The sequence below is a fragment of the Physella acuta genome, unplaced genomic scaffold (genome assembly GCF_028476545.2).
Source record: "Physella acuta isolate Inbredline_101_S28 unplaced genomic scaffold, ASM2847654v3 ptg001729l, whole genome shotgun sequence".
Classification (NCBI taxonomy): domain Eukaryota; kingdom Metazoa; phylum Mollusca; class Gastropoda; family Physidae; genus Physella; species Physella acuta.
Window position 1 is genome coordinate 4,159 of NW_026733241.1, and position 21,623 is coordinate 25,781.

The window sequence follows — 21,623 nt, forward strand, 5'->3', positions numbered from 1 at the left end:
TTTACAAACACCGTGTGGGGTAGAAACACTTGATTGCTTTAGTGTGATATAAGCATTCACGTATCATCTACAGCGTTGTTTTCTCCAACGGTGACACACACACACACACATACATAGACACATACACACACGCACGCACACACACACACACACACACAAACACATACAGACACACACACATACACTCTCTCTTCCCACCACACATAATCTTACACCCCACACACGATGTTGTGACAGTATCTCAAACGATAGAGCCCGATCCTTTGATTCTCAACCCCCATCGCCAGGATGGATCGCAGCGGTCTTTCAGCGGATGAGCTAATGACCCAAGGGAAGAGTCTGACCTACAAGTTAGTACAACATGCTCATTTGGAAAACTTATAACATCACGTCATATTAGATATTAATAGCACCTACTTTCAAAATGTGTGAATATTTAGGCTGATTTATTAGTTACTCAATTAAAAAATTAAATATATTATTTAATTAATTAAGCTAATTTCATAATCAGCTCTTTAATATTTTTATGTTTTCGTGTAAAGATCACAGGAGTTTAAAATCGTGTTTTAATTTTAATTAAATTTTGTAGTTGAACTGCTACATTGAATTAATTCTCTTATTAAACTGGGTTATCATTGTTGTTTGATTCCAATGGTAAACTAATTTTGTTTTTATACAGGGCTTTCCTTGTCATTTTGTTGTTATGGCAGCTTAATTTTATTTCAGTGACATCATTTCTCTACCTGGCTATATTGACTTCCCGTCTGAAGATGTTGTACGTAACTTGCCACTTATTGTTACTTTGTTTCTTACTTAAGTTTTAAACAAATATAAAAAAAGGATGTTCTATTTTTCTTAAAAGTTAATTTCATATTTTCAGTAGATTATTTAACGAAAATACACGAATAAATAATTTCAGACCCTGACGACGCAGCTGACAAAAAATATTAAACTGAACGCCCCATTTGTCTCCTCTCCCATGGATACGGTCACCGAATCCAAAATGGCGGCTGCTATGGCAGTAAGTAGGTCGTTCCGCAGGGTTGGTATTTCAAAATTTCCGATGTATACCATCATGGTCAAGTGTGTCTATACAAAGAGTGGCGCAACTAGCTAGGTGTGTGTAACGAGGTCACTATTTCATATCTTATTAGAGTGTTTTTCTGTAAGCAGTGTTTCTTTCAGACTTCTTTTTCCAGAAAGTGGGGGGGGGGGGGGGGGGGGAGAGGGGGGGGGAACTGGTAGAAGTCTAGTTTTTTAAAATAAATTCTATTTCGTTCGGGGGTGGGGAGGGGGGACGTAGGTGAAAAGAGGGGCCTGAAAGAAACTCTGTAAATAATTAAAATTGCCTATGTGATTTGATGATTGCCAATAGAAACAAAAATCTTTTTTTTTTTCTCGCAGCAAGAAGGTGGTGTAGGGGTAATACATTGCAACTGCACACCAGACGAGCAGGTTGAGCATGTCCGAAAGGTCAAGGTCAGATAAAGATTTATTTTTTATTTTTTGATAATTCTTTCCGGTCAAAAAATATATTTTTTTTTTGGGGGGGGGGGGGTCTGGTTGTTTAACGTATAAACGTCCAATTAATATTTTCCTAATGATGATTGTACTGGTGGGAGATGACTTTGGACACATGACATAATACCCAGGGTGCGGGGTGGTGGAGTTGTGTTATTACACTCTAGCGTTTACCATATCGATATTTAAAAAAAAAAGTTACTTATTTTCTGTTCCTTTTTTTTTTTTAAAGAGTAAAATATGTCATGATTGCTAACTTTAGTAACATTAAACCAGCGTTTATAGCTCTTGTTCTGTGGAAGACAAGGGGTCCCAGTGATGGGATCTGGAGTAATTTTATAATATGGAGAGTTTTGTAACGTGAAATGTGGTAATGTGGGTAAACTATGTCCCGTTTTTGTCTTATAGCCATAGAAAAGGTGGTGTGCGGTTTAGGTGCACAAAATTGTACTACATCTATTCAGTGTAAGTGTATTTTACACTATTCATCATTCCATCTATTGATTTCAACAGCAACAATCAGCTAAGGATTTTGAAATCCGCGGAGAAGATGTCAAGTTTCCAAATATTATGATAAATTTTAAGTAAGTTATCTACGCATTTATTTATATAAGTTTCAATTAGCCAACTGCAAGACGAAGGAAAAAGATCATTGTAAAATAAGTTGTTTCAAACCTATCCACCTCTAGTATTTGTTATTGTAATTTGAGTGTTCTAGAAATATCGAACTGTTGCAGGGGTGAGTTGGTGGTGGGGGCAGCGGTCAGTACACACGTAAGGGACAGGGAGAGGATTGACAAGCTGGTTGCTGCGGGAGTTGATTTTATCGTCGTGGTAGGTGAAGTGTGGTAGATTTACCTGTAGGTGACATGTGGTAGATTTACCTGTAGGTGACGTTTGGTAGATTTACCTGTAGTCTGTAGATGACATGTGGTAGATTTACCTGTAGGTGATGTGTGGTAGATTTACCTGTACGTGACATGTGCTATATTTACCTCTTGGATGTGGCACATTTATCTGTAAGACACGACAAGTTACCTCTAGGTGATGTCGATGTTGTTTATAAGCTAACCCGAGGACGGTGAAAGATCGACAAAATGTCATTATGCACGACAAACTACCCTGCATTTGATTTTATTAATTAAAAAATAAATTAACACACGATTTTAGTTTTACTTAGTTTTAATTTATCTGTCGTTTCTCGATGAGTTCATGCTTATACGTGACTGATGTTTATTTGTCGTGATTCTAGGACTCATCGCAAGGGAATTCAAGTTTTCAAATTGAAACCATCAAATATATTAAGGAGAAACATCCTGGGGTAGATGTTATTGGAGGAAACGGTGAGTTTTTTTGGTGGAAAAGGTGAGTTTTTTTGGTGGAAAAGGTGTGTTTTTGTGGTGGAACTAAATATTTAGTGGGAAAAGAGGTTTTGGTGGAAATTAGTTTTTAGGGGAAACAGAGATTTTGTCTCACTTCCGGCGAAATTTCCCTTGCTGAAAAATTGGGTTGCTAAAAGTCGCAAAGGCGTTGTTTAGATATCTTTAAAAAACCCGGCTTGTCTCACTTCCCAGTGGTGACACAATATTTTCTTGTCTTACTCCCAGTGGTGACACAATATTTTCTTGTCTCACCACCAGTGGTGACACAATATTTTCTTGTCTCACCCCAAGTGGTGACACAATATTTTCTTGTCTCACCACCAGTGGTGACACAATATTTTCTTGTCTCACCCCTAGTGGTGACACAATATTTTCTTGTCTCACCACCAGTGGTGACAGTCGAGCAGGCCAAGAACCTCATCAATGCTGGCGTGGACGGTCTGCGAGTCGGCATGGGCAGTGGCTCCATCTGCACCACACAGGAAGGTAAGGTCACGTGATGCGGTGGGATATGCTCCAGAGTCACGTGATGCGGTGGGACATGAGCCGGAGTCACGTGATGCGGTGGGACATGATCCAGAGTCACGTGATGCGGTAGGACATGACCCAGAGTCACGTAATACCACAGGACGTGGCCTAGAATCACGTGATTTCTCATGGATGTGAAACTGACCGCTTTTATTTGCTATCTTACTCTTTACGGTTGCTTATACATTTGTCATTGATCACATAGTAACTGTCGAATTGTTGTCTTTTAACAACTTTTCTCTACAGTCATGGCCGTGGGTCGGGGTCAGGCCTCAGCTGTGCATGACGTGGCCAGGTACGCCAAGAAAAGAGGAGTTCCTGTGATAGCTGATGGTGGCATCTCCAACACTGGTCACATGACCATAGCTCTGGCACTGGGGGCGTCAACAGGTGTTTTTTTCTTTTGTTAGGGTGGATTTTGGGATGTGTGTAGGGGATGTGAAGGGGTTGGGCAATTTTATTATGGCGCCATTATTATATATATATTTTGCGTTTTTTACGGGATCTTGTAAATTTAAATTTTTTATAGTTTTGAACTATTAATATTTAAAAAAAAAATTGTTTTGTTTTCTAATTGTGGATTCGCCGTGTACACGTTTTTCGTTTGGTCACCATCAGTGGCGTAGTACCGTAAATGTAGCGTAAGCAAGGCATAGAGGCTCAAGGCATTTAGGGGCCCATTTCCCTCTTTAAAATAATAAAACTTTTACATTGGAATTGGAATTATTTGTTTTATATAAACAATTTAAAAAAAAACAAAGACAATCCCGTTACTATAGACCTACCCACAGACCTGTCCACAGACCTACCCACACAACTGTCTATACCCCTAGCGATAGAAATACACACAGCCCTATGATGTTTTATACTGTGGTATATTGTGTCCTACACTGATGTTTTATACTCTGGTGTCCTATGTCCTACACTGATGTTGTTTTATACTGTGATGTCCTATGTCCTGCACTGATGATGTTTTATACTGTGGTCTATTGTGTCCTACACTGATGTTTTATACTGTGATGTCCTATGTCCTACACTGATGATGTTTTATACTGTGGTCTATTGTGTCCTACACTGATGTTTTATACTGTGGCGTCCTGTGTCCTACATTGATAATGTTTTCTACTGTATGTCCTGTGTCCTACACTGATGTTTTATACTGTGGTGTCCTATGTCCTACACTGATGATGTTTTATACTGTGGTGTCCTATGTCCTACACTGATGATGTTTTATACTGTATGTCCTATGTCCTACAGTGATGATGGGTAAGAGATTTGCCCAGTGTGAGGAGGCACCTGGTGACGTGCAGATGGTCGAGGGGAAGAAGATCAGAAACTACAGGGGGATGGGATCGATTGAGGCCATGGGAAATAGTGCATCCCAGGAACGTTATTTGTGGTAGGTCGTAGGTCAGCAAAACCACTTTTGTGTCAGTGTGTCAGTGTGTGCTAATCAGTCAGCCTGATCATGGTGTGTAGTGTGTCAGTGTGTCCTCATATGACAGTCTAATCAAGGCTTTAAATGTGACACCCTCAGTGAAGAAATTTTTTTACCATCCTCCCACAGTGGAGGCACCAAGATCTTGGTACCCCAGGGCGTGTCCGGACAGGTGGAGGTGACCGGATCTGTCCACCAGCTGGTGCCGACCCTGATGGCAACCCTTCGTCAGAGTCTGCAGGACATGGGTGCCAGAGATTTGTCTGACCTGAGGTCTTTCATTTACACAACAATATCAACATATACACGCACACACACACACACGAATACATGGATCTTCAAACATACACATATGCAGAAGATTAATAAATATACAAATGGTGTCTACGCATACATATAAATATTATATACAAACATTTATAAGTTATACACACACGCATATTTTATATGTATAAATTCAAAAGACTATATTTCAATTAGATCCAAGATGGAGGCTGGAACACTTAGATTTGAGAGAAGATCTAGCGCTGCTATTACAGAGGGTGGATCCCACGGGCTGGGTAGGTTTAAACCTGCTTTTTTTAGTGCTTGGACTAGGTAGGTTTAAACCTGCTTTTTTTAGGGCTTGGACTAGGTAGGTTTAAACCTGCTTTTTTTAGTGTTTCGGCTGGATAGGTTTGAAACTCTAGCGCTGCAATTACATATGGTGGATTCCATGGACTGGGTAGGTTTGAACCTCTGGCCACAGGTCCATATGATAGGAGGTTGTAGCTCGGGCCCTACTTAGAGCCCATAAAACTTTCTCCAACCCAGCGTTGGCTGAGAGAAGCTGTGTCTTGTGCCTGCTGGTCTCTGTACAACATTTATTGCTCGTAAAGACATTTCTCATGCAGGACTGTGACATTTTGTGACATTTTTGTGACATTTTTGTGACATTATTGTATGTGCTTTAGTTCAGCTTTGTGTTGGCGTGTTGAGTCAAATTTTAACGTGTTTATTTTATTTCTTTTAGTTAAAAGTTCAAATTAAGTGATCTGAGTGACGTCAGTGTAGATCTGAGTGACGTCATTGTAGAAGATCCGAGGACGTCACGAACGTCCTAGGCATTTTTACAGCTATGACTGAATAAAACAACAACCTACGGAGTAAAAAATGCTTGCAAAAAAAAGACCCAAAAAACAATGAAAATGAAGAATAAAACAAATGAAAAAGAACACTAAAATGTAGGAAAGGAACAGAAACACGACAAGAAAGAGCTTGAGAAATTAGGACAAAAGAAAAACTGTAAATTATGCAACACGATTTTACAAATAAACGGATGAGAGAACAAAGAGGGATAACTTACGGAACCTGTAGCTGTATAAGTAATTCATGAGTTATGTCCCTTAGATTATGTTTTAATTTAAAATACTTTTCTGTTAATAATTTTAAAAAGTATTTACGGGCAATGATGTAACAATTATTCCAAATACCCGAAACTCTAAAAAGAGCAGTGGATCTCTTAAACAAAAGACTGATACTGTGCCCAAAGATGATAGTGACGGAGGGACGGGGGAGGGGTGGGGTTATGACAATACTGTAAAGGTCTTGATTTTATTTTATTTGTAAGTTGGGACAGTGAAAGACGTGATCAGTGCTGGCAGTGTTGAAAAACTGAGCTGATAAATTGTTAGGGTTGGACATTCACTTACTGTAGATGTTACATAGTTATTGTGGGACACGACATGAAATTGTCAGTGATGTGTTTACATAGCCTATATCATTTTCATTATAAATATTATATGTATTTTTAATTTGTTTAAACGTTTATTATCTTTGCTATACTTAATATATTTTCTACTTCTGCATTTCATTATTTATGTCTAGAGTATGTACAGTTTAAGCAGTAAATAAGTTTACTATGGGATGTGTTGTGAGCGATTAGAAACTTCTAAAACTTTGTTTTTTTTACTGTTGGTTGCAAGTATTTAATTCCTATATTAACAGTTAGTCAAATAAAAACCTGACATGCTAAGTATCATGTACCAATTAGTGCTTCATTGGTTCTGGGCAATTTAAAACTTTGATTTAATTTTTTTTATTTCAATGCTTGCTTTTGTTGTACAACTTGACAAACACAACCGGTCGAATGGTTTATACTTTACGTATTAATTAATTAATTATTTTAATTTTAATTGTAATCAGCTGATGAATTCAAAATAGCTAATAATGAGATAAAAACAAATTCTGCAATATGAAAGTGTTGAATATTTTAATGTTAATGACCATTTAGACCCATTGTGAACTGACATTCGATGTTTTCTCATATACAGTTGTACACAGTACACAGTACATCTAATGATGTGCCCTGAACACTTGAGCCAAAGACCCTCACTCTTCTTCCTCTACATTGATCACAAAACACAAATCTATTTTTGTTCCAATTTCTACCGCGCCTTAAAAAAACGAAACCCCCCTCCCATCTAACATTATACTTGTACATCTTACTTACAACATACATACATATTCAAATCTCCATTTTACCCACACAAGACTGCATGTGTTCTTGACTATTTAGCCCCCCTCTCGCCAAATACTCTTATACCTACAATGTAGATCAGGGGTCTCCAAACTTTTTAGTCCGAGGGCCGCATTAACAATCAAATTTCAGTTCGGGGGCCAGTTTATTCCAGGCATGTCTTTGATTTTTCTGGGCAAAGTTCCTCAGCCATCACCAACAAACAATTTTTCCTTGGACAAAAAGATCTCCTCGGGCCGGGTGAGAGGACTTCGAGGGCCGCATCCGGCCCGCGGGCCGTAGTTTGGAGACCCCTGATGTAGATGAACAATCTTTCAACCTCAATTTCTCTTCGATTTATCACAAAAATATCTTTTGACAATTATCATTATATAACAGTTTTTGTTGTACAAAAATTGTGCAGGGAATATTTATTTATACATACTTAAAAAACTGTAGATGGTATCTAGGTGCCAAAGGTGTCGGTGGTGTACAGCTATCGGAGCAGTAGATTGTGTAAAGCTGTCGAAGCTGTATATGTTGTACAGCTGTCGAAGCTGTAGTTGATGAGCAGGTGTCGTAGGTGTAGATGGTATCCAACTGTCGGAGCTAAAGATGATGTATAGGCATATGTTGACAGGGGCGTTAACCGTTAAACGCCGTGCGTTAATCGTATCTCGAGTTAAACGCCGTGTTGCGCTCACAGTACTCCTGCTGCCCCGCCCTGTGACGTAACCTGCCCCTACTGCAGCAGGCGAACATGCTGCGAAATTTGTTCCGGAAGTTGACATTGCACAGGGGGTAGAGGAAGGGGTTGAGGGTCGAGTTGAGGTACCCGACCCAGGTGGCGGCCGTCAGGTGACCCGGCCGGACGCAGTTGTCGCAGAAGGCGACGACTAAAAATAGAATGAAGTAGGGCAGGAAGCAGAGGGTGAACGCCCCCATGATGACCCCCAGCTGGCGTGCGGCCTTGATCTCCTTGTTGAGCGAGGAGCTCTGACGGATTGTTTTAATCCGTTCCTTAATCCCCGTCACGCCGCTGGTCAGCCGACGGTTTTTGTCGTCGTGTAGGACGAGAATTCCGTCAAAGTCGTCCCCGTTCCTGGAGGTGGAGCCGTCTATACTCGCGCTGGATGCGAGACCCAGCCCAGCCGTCTTGTCTAGGTACGTCTCCACCTGCCGGAGTTTGCGTACCCCGCCCACCACGGTGTAGTTGTCCCGGTGGTTCTTGTGAGGGTCGGCCCGGATGTTGTCGCGGCGGTCGTCGTTGCTGCGCCTGTCGTCGCCGAAAGTGCTGGCAGACGACGAAGACGACGAGGAGATGTTTAAGGGTTCGCTGAACGCCGTCGAGGGCGGAAATGACGTCTCCTCGCTGTCGTATTTCCGGTAGCTCTCTAGTTTGATGCTGCTGAGAACGGCCGTGTTGCTGTTCCTCTGACGGCGGAAGATGCTGCGCTTCACGACGGCGCTGTGCTTGTACCCGACGGTCAGGTACCCGGGGTGGTGCTGGTCTTTGGGGGCCGGGCCGCTCACGGACGAACCTGCCGGAAGTTTGATGGGCGTGGCGAAATCACGAGCGTTCCTCACACGCCCCTGTCGGTGATTGGATGTAAACTTTTCACTACCCACAATCCACGTGGGGCGGGAAAGACACGGGAGCGGATAGTGGTCCTCGTAGTAGTAGCGTTCGATCTTTTCCGTTTGGGGGTCAATGACGTTCTCGTCGTAGATGTACTCTACTTTGTACGGCGACGCGCTCGACTCTTTGAACGAACATGGCGTCGTGTGACGCTTCATGGCCAGCACGCGCAGACTCCGGCCCGATGACGTCACGTGTGACCTTGAGATTCCATTCTCCCTGGGCCTGACGTCAGAAGACAAGCGGTGATCCATACACACGGACACGTCATCGTTACACTCACTCTCGTCCATAGAGTTTGGAACGTTTGACTTGTACGCGAGCACCGTTCCGCCTGGGTTACGCTGACCTAGTTCGAACTCCGAGCGCTTTCGTATCGCGATGAATATCCGGAAGTAGAGTATATACATCACAGACAAGGGGAGGTAAAAATTAAAAAAAGCCGTGATGAGCTTGAATAAGGAGTTTTTAGCGTACTCCGTGTCGCACTTGTCGTTGGGGACGGTCCGGAGCCCGCTGTGGGCGAAGTAGTGCCAGCTAGAGATGGGGATGATCCACAGGGAGGAGACGACCCACACGAACCCGATCATGCTCATGGCCCGCCGCTTGGTCCGCTTGTGCAGGTACTTGAGCGGCTGGCGGACCGACCAGTAGCGGTCTAGGCTGAGGATGAAGAGGTTGAGGATGGAGGCGGTGCTGGCGGTGTAGTCCACCCCTATCCAGATCTGGCAGACGGCCACGCCCAGCATCCAGCGCTCCGTGAAGATGTAGAAGGCGCTCATGGGCATGACGATGATGCCGACGATGACGTCAGCGACAGCCAGGCTCACGATGAATAGGTTGCTCACCTGCGGGGAAATTAAACACAAAGTTATAAATAGATTGTATGTATGTTCATTTCTCGCTAATACCACGTTGATTGTGGTCTATAAAATTGACATAATGGAGAACTGCCCATGCTTATATCAACTAGTTTTTTTTTCCGTGGAAGACCTGACACATCTGGGTAACATGGAGTTAACGGAAAAAAAAACAAGACCATTAGCAAGTGGGTCGGGAACGTCGATATCACCTTTGTGGAGCTGTTAGGAGACTGTTTCAAGTAGATGGGAACCATTAAGGAACCATAGAGTACACTAATTTGATACATTTGGAACAGTACATGGAGATAATGTGGGGAACAATTTGAAGATTATGGACTATTTTACTTTCTCGCGTGAACTGAATAACCTACCTACACACGTAGTTTCAATATCCAGCGTAGTTTTTTTAAAAATTAAATAACAAACAATTTTTAATATCAATTTGATTTATTGTAGAATGTGCACCTACCCAACCTCATGAACGTGTGGTAGAAATTACTACGTTATATCAAAGGCAGAAAAAAAGTTATTGTTAATCTCTACTACATGTTTAGACCTTTAAACTGATGTGCAATGGACTGTCTGAAAGGAAACTTTCTTTTCTGATGATTAGAACATCTTAGGTGCCAGGATTTCGACACTATGGAGATGTACCAAGAAAGTTGAAGGGCCAAACATGTGAAGAAGTGGCCAAATATGTGAAGAAGTGGCCAAATATGTGAAGATGTGGCCAAATATGTGAAGAAGTGGCCAAATATGTGAAGAAGTGGCCAAATATGTGAAGATGTGGCCAAATATGTGAAGATGTTACCAAATATGTTAAAATGTGTTTTGATTTGTAAAAATGTAAGATTTGGTCAAATATGTGAAGTAGCGACCAAGTATATGATTACGTGATAAAATATGTGAATATGTGGCCAAATATGTTAAGATGTCAAATATGCTAAGCTGCGACCAAATATGTGAATATGTGGTCGAATATGTGAATATGTGGTCAAATATGTAAAGACAAAAATGGCACAAATATACAAACACAGGGGTTTAAAATGTTTCAAGAAATCGATTGGCATAAAGACCGGAACCTCGTGAAAATGATGCCTGGCCATCATGGACGGTCATTAAACTCAGTTGTGCTGTATAATTTAGTAGCAGACGACGTATTTTTCTTTGGGAAATAATGGAGGGAGAGTGGGCGGAAATTGAAAATACTAAATTTGCTTTTTTAATACGTTATAAACGGAGGGTGGCAAGGGCGGGGGTGGGGTGGGGGGTGGGGGGGGGGTGTTAGAGAATTGTTGGTTAGAAAAGTGATAGGGTTGAAGGTTGGAAAAGTATTAAAGGGTTAAAGAGTGGAAAAGTAGTAGAGGTTAAAGTTTACAAAGGTTTGTGTGATTTAAAATACATGTATATACACTTTGGTCTTGTGCAAACAGACACATTGAAACACACACACCCATCACACACACACACCTAGCCCATCACACAAACACACACACACACACCCATCACACACACACACACCCAGCCCATCACACACACACCCAGCCCATCACACACACACACACACCCATCACACACACACACACACCAGCCCATCACACACACACCCAGCCCATCACACACACACCCATCACACACACACACCCAGCCCATCACACACACACACACAGCCCATCACACACACACACACACACACACACACACACACACACACACACACCCATCACACACACACACCCAGCCCATCACACACACACACACCCAGCCCATCACACACACACACATACACACACAACCAACACACACACCCAGCCCATCACACACCCAGCCCATCACACACACACACCCAACCCATCACACACACACACCCATCACACACACCCATCACACACACCCAGCCCATCACATCCCCCCTTCCCCCCCCCACACACATACACACACACCCATCACACCCCAGAGCCCATCACACACCCCCCCCCCAACACGACGTCAGCGACCGTCCGTGGCACCACGAGATTAAAACGGGATTCGCGTCTTAGTGTAGCAATTTCCTGCGCTGGTGTGTCACACAGGATTAGCCGGTGTCCTAGCCAGATTAGTCGGGGAGGGGGGGGGACGGGCTGAGACCGAGACTAGGCAGGCGAAAATCCTGGCAATCAGGCCAAGAACAAAGAGCCAATCTGGCCAATTAATCACCCAGACATAGTCCTTTAGCACCGACCCCAAACAGTTTGATCTGTCATTATGTCTACTAATTCTATATACCTTAATTATAATAAAAATTCCTTTTTGACCAGCCGCTCTCGGGGTAGGTGAAGTAGAGTTCACCTGTGTCTATGACCTCTGCGTATGAAGGGGTAATGTGGTCAGCAATAGGCTCAGCCGCATTTACTTTCCCTAACGTAAGTCAGGTACCCATCGGAGCTGAGTGGACTCAGAAAGATACTACCTCTAAACAGGAACCCAAACTCTAGACTTTCGGGTTAGCAGACGAGCGCTCTACTATTTGACCATGCCGTCTCACATATTAATTATATCGAGATAACGTCAGCAACCTTAGACATGTTTCCTGAGTGTTTTTTCGTTAGTGTAAAATTTCTGTGGAGAGTTCTTGTGTCAAAGACAAAGTGAATCAAACACTTCTACTGAAAAAAACGTTTCACTGTATCTCGGAAATTTTTTTATTTGCTAGTCTTAGGTCATCTAAAACTTTTTTTTTAAACCTTTAGTTAATGCCTTGTTAGCAGTCTTTAAAAGCCGTGAGATATAAAATGTGATATTCCTCTCCTGAGACATAATTCCTGTTCTAACTTTCCAAGAGAGCGCCCTACAAACTATACGAGCTGCTCCTCTGATTCGATGATTGTGGGTCTGGCCCAGTCAAATGACAGTCCTTTCGTTCCAATCAGGGCCAGTGTTAACATGAACCACACATTACCCTAATAGGGGAAGTAATTCATCGTTAACTCTTTTTCATCGCAAAATTATTTTTATTAACGTCCCTGCGACTCCTACAGCAAGGGAAGTAATTCAGCGCAGACAGACGTTTCCATTTATTTGTACATTCAATATAAGTCTGGTATTTGTGCTACTACTAGAATCACAATATAAGAATGATTATCGTATCTCATATATATATATATATATATATATATATATATATATATATATATATATATATATATATATATATATAATATAACATTATTTGCATTGAAAGTACACTTTGTTAGATCATTGATATTCTAGTTTAGCTCCCCTAGATAAAATATCACAAAAAATACAAATAATTACAATATTAAGAAACAGAAAATTTACTTTGTAGTTAATTGCTGTTTACAATTTTTTTTACAATTAAACATTTTTTAAAATTTATTTATTTATTTATTTTTTTGCTTTTTTATTTCGGTCAATGAATAGGTTTTGCTGCCGGTAAATTTTTTTATTTGTGAATATATGTGTGCGTATGTTTGCTGATGGTATATTTTTATTTGTGTATGTGTATGTATGTGTGTGTATTTATGTAGGTGTGCTGCAAGTATATTTTTTATCAGAATCTTTGCATTTGTGTATATATATGCATATGTGTGTTGCTAACTTGAGCGAGTTCACCTTATAATGTCTTAATATTATATAAAATCTAACAGTCATATTTTTGATGTCCTTTACACTATTCTATTCGCCTGTGCTAACTAAGGGACAAATGCACTATAAAACTGGGCGAATTAAAACTAAAACCAAGTGAATCAAGAAACTCGAGTTCCTGCCCCTTGACTGCTCGCTCGAGCAGCACTAGAGGGAGCTACCATGGCCGAACAAGACAGGATCGACCGCATTATTAAAAGAAGGACAGGGGCTGAGAGGACTGGAGACAGCGTTGCTGGTTACTATGACGATCATTCTCATCCGATTACCATTTTCACTTTCAATCTTCAAGGGCTTCATGAGGAAATGGAGAGCGATTGTCAAAGGGCGGTAATTCTGTTATTTCCTCGTCCAAGGGGGGACAATCTCTTCACAGCTTTATTTCATTTTTCTCAATACAGTCTCATTTTTTTCTTTTCTAACATACTGTATGAAGAGTGCTACCATTATGTGTAAAAAGGAAATTAAGTAATTTCGTAATTACATTTTACATTTTGTTATTTCTAAGGACAGGAACAAGTTTGAAAATTATATTTTGTAAAAATCTGAAATGTTAGCAAAAGTTCTTTCCAAAACTTAAACAGGCTGCAAAAGTTGATTTAAAAAAGAAATGCCTTGTTTTGTGACATAGTAATCTATAATATTTTTGTAAAAATATATGTTCAATTCAAACGAAATTAAGAAAAAAAAAGTTTTATTTAAAACCTAGGTTTATACTGAATAAAAAAAAAACATACGTACCTCACACAAAAACCATACAAACCAGCTAACACTACTCAACACAGTGCAGCATGCAAAATGGCTTCAATATGTATACAAATATTTCATCACTTTCGTAAAATCTATTGACATGTAGTTTATTGGTAACACCAAGCTTCACCCACCCCTTCCCCACATTAACACCAAGCCACCCCCACCCCACAGTAACACCAAACTTCATGCACCTCACACCCAACCCCTCAACTCGCAACTAACACATCCCCCACATCTCCCCCAGCCCACACAAAAAAACCCATCTCCCATCCCTTACAAGATCTCTTCCATCATCTCAACAATCTTTCCAATCTAATCCCCAATCTTACCCCCTCCCTGCACCCCTTACAAAATCTACTTTACCCACCTCCTCCTCTGCACTCATCCTATCTCGCCGCGACTTAAATGTTCAATTTTAACCCCCCCCCCCACCACCCCCATTTTTCCCTACATCGCCCCTCACATTTTTTACCTCACCAAATAACTTTCTTCTAGCCCCCCCCCCCCCCTGTACTGTTACACACAGCCCACATTCTCATTAGCCAACACCGTTTAATGATTTTCTATATTTGCTATTTTACAAAAAAAAAATGAACAGAAAAACTAATTAGCAACTATTCTAAAAAATATTTTAATGAGTCTTGTTACTTAAAGTAGACACTAATTAGACCATTCTGTATTTAACTTCTGGACTTTATGAGACCAGTTGCACCAATAACTACAGGTGGTGACACATAACGGTGACACGTGATGGTGACACGTGATGATGACGCACAATGTCCTAAATGCACTCTAGTAATTTAAATTGACAGCTGCATTTTTTTTTACTTTTCAGCTATAACCCGAAATAATATAACGATCAAATGACTAACGACTTTTAGAATACCAGATAACTTTAAAAAATGTATGTATTGATAACCAGTTGAATACTTACAGTTTGAACAGAATGTCGCAAAATGTATGCATTGATAACCAGTTGAATACTTACAGTTTGAACAGAATGTCGCAAAATGTATGCATTGATAACCAGTTGAATACTTACAGTTTGAACAGAATGTCGCCAAATGTATGTATTAATAACCAGCTGAATACTTACAGTTTGAACAGAATGTCGCAAAATGTATGTATTGATAACCAGTTGAATACTTACAGTTTGAACAGAATGTCGCCAAATGTATGTATTAATAACCAGCTGAATACACACAATTTGAACAGAATGTCGCATCATACACCGACTTGTGCAATTCAGAAAATGCGAAAGGAACCAAGATCGCAGCTACAAAATTCAAATAAAGCGATACTTGATCCTTTTTATATTTTATCTTGGTATCAATCGTGGATCAGCTAATGATAATTTTAAAATAACAGCTGAAACATATGAACTCTACTTCACCTGCCCAACGGATCGCTAAATCTAAAGAGGATTATTTACAAGAGTTGAACATGGCAACGTAAAAGTATATATGTAGCTCTAATTGCAGCGTGTCATCTAAAATAGAAGTTGGCCTTCAGGATCCGATACGTGCTTCCGAATACGAACATGCTTCGGGATACGAACATGCTTCGGGATACGAACGTGCTTCGGGATACGAACGTGCTTCGGGATACGAACGTGCTTCGGGATACGAACGTGCTTCGGGACACATAGAGTTTCTGATTATTTCCACTTGACACAATCCGGAATTATTTTTTTCCGTACTGAGCAGGTTGGGGTGTTACATCCTCCATCAACACCCCCGAGTTTGCACACAGTTCATGGCGTCAAGAGTCCGTAATAACTGATTTTGTACACAGTTCGTGATATTGAGTCAGCAATAACTGATTTTGTACACAGTTGGTAATATTGAGTCAGCAATAACTGGGTTTGTGATTACACAGCTGTTGACTCGTCACCATGAATCAAGCCATTGATTTCCCATTTCCCAGACAACACTGGCACACTGAGGGTCACCTCGTCCATTGGCTGGCTCTAGAGATCGCTCGAACTTTCTCAGGGTGGAGGGCTGCTAGAGTGCCACATGGTCAGGCATGCGGGGGTCCGGGGTCAATTAGGGGGACCGGAATTAATTAGGGGTTCGGGATCATTTAGGGGGTCCGGGATCATTTAGGTAGCCCGAATCGGTGCACTAGTTAGATTAAATTTTTAAAAATATACTGAATCAATTTGAAACTTTTTAAAAATCATAAACGATGTACACTTTTGTACACCATGTACACCTGTGAACTAGACCGACGCTGGCACGCCATACGGAATCAAACTAAAGATCCTAACTGAAGACCTTCGGGTCTGTAACTTAGTGCTCTACCACTACGCCCCCGCCATTTAATTACTTATTTACTTATAAAAATTTTTACTTCTAAATTCTGTTTGTAAATTATTTGATAAACCATTGATTCAAAGCTCGGACAGGATCTAAAAAAATCAAACCTCGGGGACAAATTTCTAAAACTCAGCCACGCCCTACCCACCCCACAGCCACGCCCTACCCACCCCACAGCCACGCCCTACCCCACAGGCTCCCTGAGATCGGTCAATGTGATTAGAACTCCGTGTCGCTTGTCCACTCTCTGTTTGTCCAGTTGACTGTATTTAACTGTCCCTCCGGACACTCAAGTCCGTGTTGTATTTTGCGGGTCACTAACTCCGGTTCTTTTATTGGGTCGACAGCGATGCTCTTGTCCAGTTCGTTCTGTGATGACGTGGGTGTGGATTACGCCAAGATTGATCAAGATGTGGATTTAGCGAATGTCTAAGTACATGTGGATATGGCAAAGGTAGCTATGGATTTAGTGAAGGTCAATATAGGTGTGGATTAAGTGAAGGTCAATGTAGGTGTAGATTAAATGAAGGACGACCATCTGGAAAAGTCTTTGTTAACATGCTAATGCAAAAGTGGTGCAGATGGTTCTTTGGTTTGGTTGTGGTGGTAATGTGTGTGTATGTGTGTGTATGTGAGTGTTTGAGAGTGAGAGAGCGGAGAGTGGGGTGGTAGTGTGTGTGTATGTGAGTGTATGTGTGTGTATGTGAGTGTGTGAGAGTGGGGTGGGTCAGCACCCTTATCCTCGAACGACGCCGTCTTTACCAGTGTACTCACCATTAATGCCAAAGGGTTTTGGACAACACCCGTCACGTGACGACACCCATCACGTGACAATACCCCCGGAGCGTCTACTGGTCATGTGACTCGACATGCCCCTGTATGACCAGTGTTACAAGACAGCCTTAGGCGCCTCAGCTCAGCTGACCCACCGTGTGTTATGGACAGCTGGATGGGCACAGCGAGAAATTTTGTTGACACACGTGTGTTGTACACAGTAACACACATGTGTCGTACACAGTAACACACACACACAAGTCACAAACCTAAAATATCTGAGTCCACCCATACCCCTCCATACCATAACCCCCCACACTCTACCCCTGCATACCCTACCCTAAACCTCCATACCCTACCCCCACCTCACCATACCTATCCATACCCTACCCCTCCGTACCCTACCCTACCCTATCCCACCCTTCCCCTACCCCACCATACCCTACCCTTTTATCCTAATATTCCCCCCCCCCCCCCCCACCTCCCCTTCGGCTATACCGCTGAAGTCTTAATATCATTTTGTCAAGTCACTGTTGCATGGCTAAAACTGTCAAGTTCGTTGAATATTTGACCTTGGATATTAACAGTTTGTTAAATTATCCTCAAAGCCGAGCAAACTTGACCTTGGATTTTAAAAGTTTGATAAAAAAAACAGCAAATGAAACAAAACATTCTAAACGAGACATTACAAATGATAATTTTTTAAACTCAGAATAAAAAAAGAATATAAAAATGTAATGTCTCAAAGCGGAGCTGTACGCTAGGCTATTTCTCCAGTGTGATCAGATTAAATAAGCCGGGAGTGATCTCCCCTAAACTTTCTCGAATATTCTTATATAAAACTACGGGTGATGGCAACTCGGGATATAATCATGATTTTTAATCCATTTTTAACTACTTAAACTTTTAAAAACAGAATAGAATCTCGCAGAAAAAGAATTGCGCACCAAGTAAACGCCAAACAATATGTGTATAATAATGCGGAATATTATTGGTACTTTATAAATTTACATGCGTTTTTTGAGAAATCGGAAATAGCGTAAATTACTACTTCCGATCAACGGAAATTACTCAAAATTTATTAGAAGACAGAGAATTAGATCTTTTACTTTCTTGTGAAATCTGATATATCTACCTGAAACAGTACTCAAGTTAAAGGCTTTTGAAAAATTGAAAGTAGAATAAGATCCACTTCGGGTTACCGGTATCCGCTGAAAAGTTGATACAGAGCTACTTATTTGATGTAATACTTATATCTGAAATTTCATCAACCTAGCTGTAACGATACTCTAGTTATCGTGTTCACAGACACAAACACAAACACAGACACACGGACAAAACAAAAAATTATGTTTTTCCGCTTTAGGGAGGTGTAAAACATCAAGATTTGGAAACATTTCGATTTTTTTTGCACAGATTAAAATACTTCCTCTATACTTCGTATACGAGAAAGTAAAATAATAATCATTAAAAAAGTTTTTAAAAACACGTTTTCTAATTGAACTAAAAAGTAGAAAATAAATGCTATACATCACAATAATGCAAGCGATCACTCTACTATAAGCGATGAAAAACGTGGGGCGCCGAAGTAAAAGTTATATTACTATTGATTAGATAATACTATTGACTTTTATTAGGGAGCTTGTAGAGAGTCAACAGTATTAGAAACTGTAAGAAAATCACGGCGCCCCACGTTTTTCATCGCTTATAGTAGAGTGATCGCTTGCATTATTGTGATGTATAGCATTTATTTTCTACTTTTTAGTTCAATTAGAAAACGTGGGTTTTTAAAAACTTTTTTTAATGATTATTATTTTCTACTTTTTAGTCTTTGTCTGTTTGTTTGCATTAAAATCTTGCTATCGATTTTATCTTTTCACTTTTTTTTGGGTAAACGAAGACAACTCGTAAAAAACACGTTGTGGGAATACGTTACTGACTAGAACACATAGATTTGAACCCGCGCCGAGGGGGATAACAATCGTGTACCCAACCACTCGACCATATCGTCTCCCCCATACTGGCCACCAGTTGTTACGTTCTGGTTGTTTGTACACAAACACCGCGTGAGAACTACTCAGTAAGCAAAAAGAGGGAGAGTACCGAACCTTGTTTTCATCAAATTACAGTTACTGGGTTATGTCCCTTTTTCCCCCACGTTTTTTTGTACAATTATATAGCGGTTTAAAATGATCAATAAAATGTTTCCATGGATCAATTTAGTAATAATAACAATTGAATATTCTATTGTCATCCAAAACAAAGCTTCCCTGAAAATTTCAGCGCGTTAGCTAACTGGGAAGTGCCAGAAATTTTGATCGCAAGATTTGATTGGAAAAACAAACAAACAAACAGAGGCGAAAGCAAGTTAAAGAAAACGTGGGAAAAAACGTGGGAAAAAAAACTACCCTTGTAGTTTAGACGCCCGGTTTTACCCCTGTAGACGCCCGGTTCTACCCCTGTAGTTTAGACGCCCGGTTCTACCCCTGTAGACGCCCGGTTCTACCCCTGTAGACGCCCGGTTCAACCCCTGTAGACGCCCGGTTCAACCCCTATACCGTGGGGTTAGACGACCGCTTTAGAAAGCTATAACTCAGCCAACAAAGGTCCCTTCCGGGCGGAGAACGACAGATGTAAATTACCCGGATAAATGTGGGCACTTTACCCGCTAGGGTAAAACTACATCCGGTTTACGCATCAATACTTTCTAAACGAACATCCGGCGGGGGTGGGAGGGGGGGGGGGGTAAGTAAACATCTAATGGCGGCGTACTGTGACGTCACGTTTTACGAAGATGGACAACAGACGATAGGTTTACGGGTCACCTATAGATGTACAGACCACATATAGTAGCACATATAGAAGTACGGTCCACATATAGTAGCACACATAGATGTAAGGACCACATATAGTAGCACATATAGAAGTACGGACCACATATAGTACTTTACAACTGTCATAAATAGCTGACTTAATTATCCGACCACCACTTCATGTGATTACATCTTAAAGCTTACAGCTTACATGTAGTGGCGTAGCGAGGTCGGGTATCACCCGGTGAGGCACTTAAAGGTGTCACCTCCTAGAGGCGTAGCGACCCTTCCCGGGGACAAACTTTCAATTTTCGATTTGCACCCCCCCCCCCCCCCCCTTCAAACTATCGATTTGCACCTCTTAAAAGACTATTTAACACTCGAATTATCATTTATCTCTATATATTTTGTTATTTTTGCCTTGGTGTCACCCCCTTAAATGGTGTCACCCGGTGCGGTCCCCCCCCCTCGCTACTACTCTGCTTACATGGACTATTCAGAATTTAAACCTCTAGATCTAGAATCAATTAAGACTACTCGTAGATTCACCAACATCACAATCAAGTAGATGTTGGCGTACAGTACATGTCTATCGTGTGTCCCATTAAACACGTTTTTAATTTTTGTTTTTCTTGCAAATTCAGAGCAGCAGTTGTTTGTTGTTTCAAGACTAGTAAAATCTGGGTTAGAAAGTTCTAACCACACGGCACTAAACATTTTAGGAAAATTAAATCTGAACAACACACAGTTCAAACAAAGAACACACTAAACAATTTCCTAAATGTACATTTGAACAATACCCATGCTAAACAGAGTTTCTTCCAGGCATCTCTTCGGGGGGGCGAAGCCCCCCCGAAAATTTTTTACCGCCCCCCCGAACGAAATGAAATTTATATAATTTATATAGAAAATATATACTTTTAACAGTGTCCGCCCCCCCGAAGAAAGTTTACCGCCCCCCCGAAGATTTCAAGTGCCCCCCCGGAGAAAAAAGTCTGGAAGAAACACTGATGCTAAATACAGTTGAAACCAAGATCACACACAACATTTGACACCATTTAAAACTTGAACACATTGTTGTGAGCTGTGCATGTCATACTATGATGACTCGGGAGACGGCCAAACACACATGAGGGGGCGGCGGACAAGTGGAAGATTATGGTTGAGGGCCTAGGGGGGAGGACAAGAGGAAGATTATGGTTGAGGGCCTGGGCGCCACAAGGTGTAAAGACTGAGTCAAGCGAGTCAAGTTTACGTCATCGAATGAGCCAACAAACGGGAGGAAATGAGGTAAACAAATTTGATCATTTAGATATGAGAAAAGTTTAAATTTAATCGAAGTTAAATTGGAGTTATTACTTTCCTACCCATTGCTAAAATTATTCGTATGCGAAAATTCGATGAGTAATTTTTAAATTATAATAAGCTTTTCTAATTTATAAATGATAG

General features: G+C 41.0%; 2 protein-coding genes across 3 annotated transcripts in view; one reads left to right on the forward strand and one right to left on the reverse strand.

Annotated features, from left to right (window-relative positions):
* Positions 1–253: 253 nt before the first annotated feature.
* Positions 254–6,191, forward strand: LOC131930162 (inosine-5'-monophosphate dehydrogenase 2-like). The gene is made up of 13 exons (XM_059286579.1): positions 254–350; positions 727–775; positions 920–1,021; positions 1,405–1,479; positions 2,035–2,105; positions 2,259–2,355; positions 2,774–2,864; positions 3,294–3,389; positions 3,678–3,821; positions 4,689–4,830; positions 4,999–5,142; positions 5,350–5,429; positions 6,097–6,191. The coding sequence occupies exons 1-13, from the start codon at positions 289–291 to the stop codon at positions 6,189–6,191; spliced, it is 1,248 nt and encodes a 415-aa protein (XP_059142562.1). The 5' UTR covers positions 254–288.
* A 1,200-nt stretch (positions 6,192–7,391) lies between these two features.
* Positions 7,392–21,623, reverse strand: part of LOC131930171 (histamine H1 receptor) — an 89,174-nt gene continuing 74,942 nt past the window's right edge. For both annotated transcript variants that reach the window (XM_059286587.1, XM_059286586.1), the window contains exon 3: positions 7,392–9,853. In XM_059286587.1, the coding sequence (XP_059142570.1) occupies positions 8,033–9,853 (1,821 nt within the window). In that variant the 3' untranslated portion in view covers positions 7,392–8,032. The remainder of the gene's footprint in view (positions 9,854–21,623) is intronic.

Coding starts and splice junctions, on each gene's coding strand:
- LOC131930162 (XM_059286579.1), top strand. CDS start 289: ATGGATCGCAGCGGTCTTTCAGCGGATGAGCTAATGACCCAAGGGAAG. Junction 351..726: donor GGGAAGAGTCTGACCTACAA/GTTAGTACAACA, acceptor ATTTTATTTCAG/TGACATCATTTCTCTACCTG. Junction 2,106..2,258: donor AATATTATGATAAATTTTAA/GTAAGTTATCTA, acceptor GAACTGTTGCAG/GGGTGAGTTGGTGGTGGGGG.